Source organism: Dermacentor albipictus, chromosome 5, assembly GCF_038994185.2.
Source record: "Dermacentor albipictus isolate Rhodes 1998 colony chromosome 5, USDA_Dalb.pri_finalv2, whole genome shotgun sequence".
Classification (NCBI taxonomy): Eukaryota; Metazoa; Arthropoda; class Arachnida; order Ixodida; family Ixodidae; genus Dermacentor; species Dermacentor albipictus.
In genome coordinates, this window is record NC_091825.1 from 6,328,650 (window position 1) to 6,339,190 (window position 10,541).

A 10,541-nucleotide genomic window follows, 5' to 3' on the forward strand; every position below is an offset into this window, starting at 1 on the left:
GGTATGCTTAAGTGTAAATAACCTCTATGCTTTTTATGCTGTCCACATAAGAAAAAGAATAATTTAAAATTCCAAACATGGCCAAATGAGGAAAGCTTTGTAATTTTGATGCGCCTTTGTGTGTTTTCTCTACTTCACACACAAACCTGAAAAGAATGTCAAATATATAATGTTGCCTTTGCAACATTCCTGCAAGATTGTGTGCCTTCAGAAAAGAGAAGACACGAAAAAAAGAAAAAGTAAAAAAACAAGTTTCTCCCAAAATGCTAATTTTCGAAAATTAAGGTAAGAAACTGCAGTCCTAATGAAAAAAAAAAATTTGGATGAAAGTTCACTTATGTTGGGCAAGACATAGGTACTATATTAATTCCTCATTTGCTTTATTCACAAAATGTAATGGGCCAGAGTGGCCGATGTTGAGCGTACTGGCCTCAGTGCCTTTGCTGGCTGTCTGTCACTTTGCACTGTACGTAAATCTACAGTTCTCATTTATTTGCTGCAAAAGAAATTCGCTCTGGTAGCTTGTTTTCAACAAAAATGTATTTTTAGATTTTATTTGTGTCGCTTGTGTGCTGCTGCCTTCAGAAGTGCTAATGCATACTCAATTTGCAGCCTGCAACTGGCATACCATATTTGCATGAAGATAACGCAAGTTTTTTTCCTAAGTTTCAGGCCTCAGATTGTGTCTCGCGTTATATTCAGGTTCATGACATGATTATAATGCTTTCTTTCTTGTTTGTTTTCTCTATCACTGTCTTCACAGATTGAAATTGATTTATTCATTATAGATTACAGGTCATACAAAAGAATAATATACAGAAAGAGGTCTCATAGTCAAAGACTGTATTGGGACCTCCTGTTATTTATAAATGTGTTTTCTAAAGCAACAAGGAGAACAACAAATAAGATCATATATAAGGAAACATGGAAGTAAGTAAGTAGTAAATCATCTGAGTAATTTCTTGAGCCAGTTCCTGAACTGTTCATTTAGTTTCCTGTTATCGCATGTTTTCCTTGCCACTCACAAACGTCTTCCTGTATTACGTCAACCTTTAACTCTACGTTTCAGCTGTGGCTTGACGGAGCCAAAAGCTGTCGAAGCTGCCTAATTTATGATGTTTTGTCAGCTACTTGCTAACAGTGCTTTCCTATGCCAAGAACAGCACAGGTTGCCGATATTGCCGCATGGACGTTGTCTTTCAACACACGCACAGTTTCTCAGTAAAAAGCTTTAAACAGCCTTGTTCATAAAACATCAAACTGTGAGACATTCTGGAGCCTCAGTCACGACAGCAGCTTAGAAAAAGCAACAGGAAGGGTGTGGTGGTGTTCAGTATAAACATTTCAATTTGGTCGAACTGTTCACTACACGCGATGCATGCGGCTCGTAGCTCGGTCCGAGTATTTTGTGCCGATTTTTTATGTGTTCACAAGGAGATTGCTAAGGAAAAAAATTGTTGTCGCATAAACGTTTTGGTGGTTGCCTCCCTGCGGAAGCTGCTGCCAGTGGCTGAGGATATTCAGGACACCAATGAGATCTCCCAGCACTACTTTACGTGTCTCAAGAAAATCCTATCTTCATCTTGGGACACCCGCGATAACGCAAACGAGACATTCCTTCAGGAAGAAGAAGCGATCGACGACTTGAACCGGTACGTCCACCTTTTCTGTGATGTTTCACGATTGAAGCCACCATCATCCATTCACGAACGCAGCAGATGATTTTACAGAAAGAGAAAACGGACCAAGATTGAAAGCATCGTGGTGACGAAAATGTGCTCAACTTTAAGCACTGCATCCAGAAGCGTCGGTACACCTGAACCGTCCATGACAGAATGTTGTGCATGCGCTGGCTGATTAAATAGCTTGAAGCAAGCGTACGAGGCTTCAAGGTCCTATCGAGAGCCTCTTTGTCTCTTAACCATCGTGCCACCAGAAGTTGAAAACAAACGCGTTCAACAGGCAATCCCAGCTGTCACAACATACAGGCTCAGAAAGGCCCAAAATTGGCACAAGCAGCATGGAATGTGGTTAGCTTTTGAGCCGTATACGAGGTCAACGTTAAGCCCATCGGATGTAGTACAAGCTGCGCTCGACTACTCTGCCAAGGACGAACTTGGGTGCTCTCATCAGAGCCCGAACAAGAAGGATGTGTCAGTCGTCATGAACAGCCAGAGAGAGTACGTCTCAAAGTGGTTTATGACATGTTCTATCCGTGAAACATTCCAGATATTAAAAGCAGCTCACCCCGAAAGTGCCATCGCTCTGTCAAAGTTTTACAGCCTGCATCCAAAATGGGTGCTGCTCACAAGAAGTTTGCGTTACCGTTTTCTTTCACTAGTGCCAACCTTTGTGTCTCCACGCTTGAGAATGCAAACCTGCATGGAAATCTCATTAAAAGGCATTAAAGCATTGTGCCTTTGTGGCTCCCCAACCACAGATTGTACATTCGGAAAATGCAAGCGCTGCCCAGAGTGGAGGCCTCATTCTGGCCAGTCTGGGGAATGGTCGACGAAGACGAGGTCAAATTTGCTGTACGGGAAAGCAGCGACTCGATCAAGAAGACATCTCCGACCCTTTTTGTGAAAGAGGCTGGCAAATGGTTGACCAAATGTATTCCTTAGGAATGCATACGGCACCCTCAAGCTGCGGCTATTCATGAGGCAAAGAAGTACGAGCGGCATGGAAGCATTGTTCTGCACTTTGATTTTGCGGAAGATTGGGCTGCCCTGCTCTCAAATGAAACACAATTGTACCATTGGCACAAGAAACAAGTCTCACCTGTGTCACCGCGACAAGCAAAGCAACACACAACTTTGCTGTCATAAGTGACGACATGTATCATGACGCAGTGCATGCCTGCTACGCCCTAGGTAGGGTGCACGAAGCGTTAGATGAAAAAGCACCTATACACTGTCCCGTGACATACGTCAGCAATTGTGCAACGAGGCATTTTAAAAACAAAGTGCCAACTGTAGGAGTTGTGCCATTCCAAGTATACGTCCGCGAGGTGGATATTTTCCGCCACTGGGCACGTGAACAACGCCTGTGTTGGTGTGGGTGGACTCGTTAAGCACCAAGCTTCCCTGCGCAAACCAAGTTCTGGAAGCGCCATTCAATCTCCCGACTTAGCGGCAACCTGTGGCCCTGTTTTGTGCACCTGCTGCAGCCATTGAGGCGCATGGTCCACAAAAGTCAGTAGAATGGAAGTCGATGCCGCCTGGAATTCACTCGTGGCATGTGTGGATGTGTTCCCATGATCAGTCAAGCGGACATCTGCTCTTTGTTGCGAGAACTGCCGCTAGCCCGCTGATGCTGATTAAACCAGATTAAGTAATAACTGCAAAGGACACGCAACAAATTCGTTTGAGCACCACAAGTAGTGTTGAGGTTGTTCTCTCTTGCATTATGTCCTGAAACAGGAAACAAAGTAAAAAATATATTGATTGTTCTCACCACAATAAAAAAAATTCCAGGTGAGCATTCCTTCACTTGTGGCAACCAATGCCATTTTTTTGTTCTTGTTAGGGAGAGAGAGTAAATGTTAACAAACCAGAACAAGTCCTCACGGAGGGCACTAAGGCCAGCATGCTCAATATTGGCCTACTGGGCCCGTCATATTTTGCAAATGAAGCAAAGGAGGAAACATAATCTCACAGCCATGTTTTGCCTAACTTAAGTAGACTTCCATACAAATTTTTTTTTCAATTGAAGCCAAACTCTTTTTACTTTATTGTATGAAAATCATCTTTTTGTAAAAAGTAATTTATGTAACTATATTTTTTTATCTTATGTCTTTTTTAGGAACACAATCTTTTTCAGGAATGTTGCAAAGGCGATGTTCTAAGTTTTACACTCTCTTCAATTCTGTTTGAAATATAAAACACACAAAGGCACGTCAGTTATAAAACGTTCCTCATTTGGACCGGGTGCGGAACTGAATATATTTTTTCTTTTGTACACAGCATAAACGCATGGAAATTATTTGCATTTAAGGATATTGTAATGAGCATGAAAGGTTTTCGAGACAACTTCTTTAGTTTGCCCTGAATTTGGCCGTGAAATTGGAAAATGTTGCAGTAAGCAGTAAGAGGGACGCCCACGGCAACACCTTCAAATACTTTCTTGGTGGGCTGAAAAAGCTTTTTGGGGATAAGATGTTCAGTTCTACGCAGTTTGAATATTTGTGGGTAGCACCAGAAAACAATACAAAACAAAAATATCAGAGGGACATGCCTCCCTCACCCAGCAGCGTTTGCTAGCTGGTTTTATTCAAGGTACTGGGGTGCGTACATGTGGAAGCTCGCACTGGATCCAGATCCAACTCCACCATCGTATTGTCACTATACTACGTCCGTATGTCCCTAACGACTGGATAGATGCAAGGTTGTTTGTCCAAGCACTGTGATAAGTGAAGTTCTGGCCACGGCGGCCCCATATTGATGGGGGCGAAATGCAAAAACACCCGTGTGCTTAGATTTAGGTGCATGTTAAATAACCCCAGGTGTCGAAGTATTCGGAGTCCCTCACTACGGCATGCCTCATAATTCAGATCGTGGTTTTGGCATGTAAAACCCCATAATTTAATTTTAATTTCAACCTCCCTTATACAAGTCAGATGCTTTACCATTGCACCACCGCTGTGGTGCTGAGCATGGTGCTATTGTTTGCTAAGCAAAAAAATAAACATTAAGAAAGCTAATATTGTGTGCTTACATTTTACAGGGCAGCAAAAAGTGCTGCAACCTGTTGGCGGAACAGATCAAGTGCTTGGAACTTCAGACTCGCAGCGCCTGCATCAGTTCGAGATGATGCTTTCACGCCATAAGAGCTTGTCAGCCTCATTTTCTTCTCAGCTGGAAACCATGCTGACAACTCCCAGCAACGTCTCCACACTTGGCCAGGGTTAGTGGTCGCCAAATAGTGCAGTAACGTATTTTCCAAAGACATGAGGGTTCCATGGTGTAGAATTAAGTGGTGGTTGTCGGAACTGCATTATTCAACAGTGCTGATATCTGGAACACATTTCAGAATTTGAGCCCCTCTTTCTGAGACTAGTTCCAAGCACAGGATTTCTGTCATTGAGGCCCTAAAGTGAATAATTAAGAGGTTAATCATCACACTACAATTTCTCATGTAAGCAGTGTCTGCCTCTTCAAGTAATCCAGCTGATGGGACAGCTGGATTAGAGAGCCCTATGAGAGCCCTATGGCACTATCTGCCATAGGGCTCTCATGAATGTTTCCACCTAAAAAATTATTTGGCACATTTTCATTGCTTTCTTAAGATGCAAGTCTTATTGCATGGGCCAATCATTAGTCCTCAAAGGTCCTTGGGTCACCATGAATTTGTGAGAACTCCTGGGAGCCTGATATTTCTACTGGCTGCAGGTAGGAGATTCAAGCCATATTACATAAACTTTAAGTCAGGAATAGGTTGTCAATCATTTTAAAAGAGGATGTGACTTTTGTCAGACATACGTCAAGGGGCCTCGAAACACTTTTTGAACATTGTAAAGAAATGTTGCCAATCTGTGCAAGAGGCTCCTGTGAATGTGCGAGCCAAATATTGCACTGCCAGAGGGAATTTAGAATCTTACACCATAGCGAAAAATTGCTTGCTTTGCTTTCACATTGTCATCATGCAGTGTCATCGCAAGCAGCTGGACCCACTAAACAGCTAGTGGCTGATTTCATGATATCAAAAACGTTCTTCGTAATACATAATTGCTAATTATGAGTTAAATAAATTAAACTTATATTAGTCTGCTATCTCAAAAAAAGAGAGTTCATCTTTGCGCTGCCAGCCTATGCACAACAGTCGCGCATGGGTGCACCTGCTGCCTGTGGCCTCTGAGATAGCAGCCATGCGCTGTGTCTACCGCTGCGCCACGAGGTGGCACAACAAGCCCTGCCGAGACACTCAACCCGGGGCTTGGCCCCTTTCGCTACTCCCCCTGTAGCTTCCCGCACCCTAGCAGAGACGAACAGAGAGAGAAGGTGCGATTACTCCACTTATACTCGAAGGATTCAAAAAATACTTGCAGCATAAGATTCGTGAGATACATCCTTTAATAGTGAGGTCATCTTATGATTAGTTTGAAAGGTGTTTCAGGGCCCCTTTAAATGTTGAAGTTCAATAAAATGACACGGACATAAAAAGACATGCTACTTTCATGAGCAAGGAGAATAGAGAAATCCGTGGAGCTTGACTTTGTCAATCACAGCCACAATAGCAGCACGGGTGCTCCGACGGAAGACCTCGTCACGTCTCGCCAATGCTAGCCGTCGCAATGTGGCAAACGTGGCTAAGAGGCTCAGGCGCCGTGCTAAGTGTGCGCCTGCATTTTTTATTGCCTGCGTTATTCAGTGCCTGCTAGTGTTTTCAACAACAGACTGAAGCAACTGTTTTTATGTCAAAAAATTCTAAATGGTGATTATAATTGCTGCCAAGTTTCACTGAATTTTCAAAAAAACCAAAAGTGTATTCAGGGAAAGTGCCACCGTTGGAAAGTCTAGTGCTGTTGTCGGTGTGGTGTTGGAAGTAAAGAAGCAGAACTGAGTATGAAGGTTTTTAACTACCCCAGCTGAGCCATGGCTGCGTTTTGGTTCACAGCGCAGCTACAATGAACTGGAATGTACCGCCATTGTGCCCCCCCACATGCGCTGTGTCTTATGCGTGTCGCTTGAAATGGTGCTCACAGGGGCGGTGTTGTCAGCGCACTCGTCTGCAGTGCACCTTCCATAATCAGCGACTGCAGTGCCGCCGCTACTGGTGACTTAGAATGGGTCAGGCGGAAAGGCACAGTCGCACCACTCGAAAAACATCTAGTACACCCTAGCCCAGCTATGATAAATAATTAAATATAGAAGAATTCATGCAAATATTGTATCGTCGCGAAGGGCTGTTGCATGTTCCTGTGTGGGACGAAGTTCCTATAACTGCACAACGAAAGTCTTTTCAAAGAGCCTCACACAAGCTTAGCTTAAGCTAAGTTTACGTCCTGTCAAATGCTGCCACCTAAAGCTAGGTACAAATACATTCATGATGAACAAGAACTGTACAGGAAATGGGACAAGAACAGACCGATCTGCACTCTGTCCTGTCAGCTCTTTATTGTCCTGATTTTATTGCTGTGTCTTTGGGATGAAGGTCTACCAAAGATGTCAGTTGGACACTTTTGCAAAATACCATGTTCTATGGGTATTTATAAGATTAAACATTTTTTTTAAAGGGTAGCTTGTGAAAGCACAGTTCAGCCTATTCGGGAGAATTACCTGAAGATGTGAACATTACTTGAATGACAAATCGTGATGTACAGATACCTAACTTTAAAGATGCAGTAATTATTTTTTGAATTACTTGTTTTATCTTTTGAAATTGTGAAATTGAGCAGCAATAAGTCATGTCTGCTTAACATAAAGCTCTGTTTGTGGCTGATGTGTGTACAAAATGTATTAAATATATTCTTAAAGCTTCCCTAATAACTCATCTAATAGTCCCACTAATACTAATGGCCACCTAATAGTCTCAGTGTTTCTGCTAAGGAAACGTGACTTCAGTAATTTACATTAACCCTTTATTGACGTGTGTTGCCTACCAACATACAAGAATTTTTTTTTCTTGCGGAGTTTTGGTATTGAGTGTGTCTTCGACAAACACTGACTGACAGGCACCCATAGTCATTTGTTCGTTTAGAGCAGGAACACAGGATGAGGAAGTTTGGCATAGTCAGAAGAGAGACCGATGCAAGATGGCTGCTATGGTGTCATGCAGGTGATGTAAAGTGAATAAAATGTGCTCGTATGGTTCATATATGACGAGCGCCGTCTGAACACATTCCAAATGAAGCCTTGGGTGACTTGCGGTAAAGCCTCATCCCAGCTGATCTTTCCCCCTTATTAACACTTGACCCACAGTATCATCGCCACAGGTCCGAGTCCAACCCGCACTACCACAGTGGCCACTTGCTTGAGTAGCCTGCACCACTCATGACCAAGGCTACCTGCCATGTGGCAGGTTCTCTTTTCATCTACTTCCCCTTTTTATCGTTATTTCTGAATTTCAATTAAACAAAAATTAATTTACCCTATCTTTTTTTTGGCTTTGTCACTTTGTAAGGTTGCTTCACCAAGGTCATCATATTACACTTGAATATTTGATCATCATTGTCATCAGCCTGGCTATGCCCACTGCAGGGCAAAGGCCTCTCCCATATTTCTCCAACTGCCCCCGTCATGTACTAATTGTACATGACGGGGGCAGTTGGAGAAATATGGGAGAAATTCCCTTCCCTTGAAAGGTAGTCGGTAACCCTTAATGACCATCGGTTATCTTCCCTCCTCATTACATGTCCTGCCCATGCCCATTTCTCTTTCTTGATTTCAACTAAGATATCATTAACTCGCGTTTGTTCCCTCACCCATTCTGCTCTTTTCTTATCCCTTAACGTTACACCCACCATTCCTTCCATAGCTCTTTGCGTCGTCCTCAATTTAAGAACCCTTTTCATAAGCCTCCAGGTTTCTGCCCTGTAGGTGAGTACCTACGGGGCAGAAACCTGAAGGCATAATCATACCTAATCATCCACAATGCCAAAGCAGTACACTCACCAGAGATTTTGCCAGCGCAGTACAGTGTCTTCACTGAGTGAGAGCAGTAAAGTTTGATGCACAAACAGCATGTGATGTGTGTATGTTCAGCAAGTAGACGCCTTCAATTCACAGAGCTGGTGGCCATCTTTGAAGGCACCTTATTTGTGTCACGGTGTTGTTTTGCTGCATCCATTGAATTCTTTTTATTTCAGAGGACAACAAAGAAAATGATGTGCCATGCTTTGGGTCTACTTGCGAACAGAAGGTTGAGGATATGCTTGCGGTGCTGGAGGCAAGAGTTCAGGAAAGCCGGAAGTCGTCAGTAATGTTCCACACATTTGCAACGACTGTACTGAAATCATGAAGACCATCAAAGAAGCAAAACTGTAGTACTAAGTGCAAAAAAAAGTATCTTGTCATTGCTTTCAGTAGCTTTCTCTATTTCAGGTACTGCACATGATTCATAGTGCTGCAACATGTTCTCAGTTCTGTTGATATGATTGAAGATGTGCTTTGCCAATCAATCATGCTGGAAAATTGAAAAATATAACAGAACTAGGAACAGACTCGAAAACTGAAGTTTGCTGTTTCTGTCAAGGGCAATAAGTCCTTTATAAGCATCCTCCTAATTTCGAAAGCCCAAATCACCACAACGATCATACAGAGAGGAGCTTTACTGTTGACATGACAACAGCATCAGACATGAATAGGTGGGCAAGGGAGGGCTGCCTTGCCACAGAAGTAAACTTCAAGCACGTTTCATTCAACTTGTCAGACTTCACAGTTGGTCCAACACGTCAAGCACACTCAAGCTGCTAGCAAAATTCTCCACAGTATTCAAATGCTGCTCAGTTCCTGCCTACTTCCATTTTATCAAATGTGGTTGCGTTTAAGTTTTCCAAAGACCCCATTTCACTTGTTTTTGTGCAGTAGCAGGACAGCAGCGCACTGAAGTCTGCACCTAATTCACAGCATGGGGCATGCTTTTGCTTGGCTTCTGCACAGCAATCTTCTATATTCTTGAAGTCACCTGGAGCACAGGTGGGCTTCCAGGTTCCTTACCTTGAAACAGGTGATGTGCATTAGGAACATTCCAAAGGGTATTGTAGCAGCACAGTGGTATTGAAAAGCTCTTGTGTACCTGCAACTAACAGTAATATGTAGCTCACCAGCTTTCTGTCGAATGATGGGTCTGGAATATTGTGGCGGCACCGTCCAGTGGCAGATCTAGCCATTCGTTTTAGGGAAGGTGGAGCAGCTACTCGAAGCGAGACCAGGCAGGCGAAGGTATCTTTTTTTGTTTTATGGAGTTTATTGCAGAACTTCCACCATAATATAAATATGGTTAGTTTTTTTTTTTAGTCATCCCACTCATTTGTTTTAATCAGTTTTTCCACTCGTAAAGAATTCTGGAAAATAAGGCTTTGTGAGCAACCACACTTCAGATATTTCCATAATTTGTTGCACTATAACTCTAAATAATGAAGATTGGTTCACAACGTATTATGGCAAAAACATACACAATGCCATTGTCAAAATGAGTGAGCACTGATCTTGGTGCCTTAATCAATATGATTTTCAACTGATCATTGTGCTGGGTGGGGTGCAATATTATTACATAACAGACAGAGTGTTGTTTATTTTTGCCCAATCGGTGAAGTTCGTGCAATTGTATTCAAATAACCATTATTCTACATTTACTGTAACACATAATAATGATGTGAAATGTTACTCGTACATTGGAGAATATCAGTCGATACCTGGAGATGAAAGAAAGGACGGCAACATCACTACCGCTTGTAGGACTATACAGTGGCAAAATAACACTAATCAAATTGTACCCATTGAATGAAGACTAGTGCAGTCAGCAAAAGCATGGTTATATTCTTATGCAACAAAGGAGCAAATGCAAGATCAGTTCAAAGTCTCAAATTCGTAGTACAGCAT

General features: G+C 42.6%; 1 protein-coding gene across 2 annotated transcripts in view; it reads left to right on the forward strand.

Annotated features, from left to right (window-relative positions):
* The window catches only part of xmas (RRM_XMAS2 and SAC3_GANP domain-containing protein xmas), a 580,140-nt gene extending 571,100 nt beyond the window's left edge, over nucleotides 1–9,040 (forward strand). For both annotated transcript variants that reach the window (XM_065450653.1, XM_065450654.1), the window contains 2 exons: nucleotides 4,726–4,905; nucleotides 8,807–9,040. In XM_065450653.1, coding sequence (XP_065306725.1) covers nucleotides 4,726–4,905; nucleotides 8,807–8,958 — 332 coding nt within the window. In that variant the 3' untranslated portion in view covers nucleotides 8,959–9,040. The remainder of the gene's footprint in view (nucleotides 1–4,725; nucleotides 4,906–8,806) is intronic.
* Nucleotides 9,041–10,541: the final 1,501 nt, after the last annotated feature.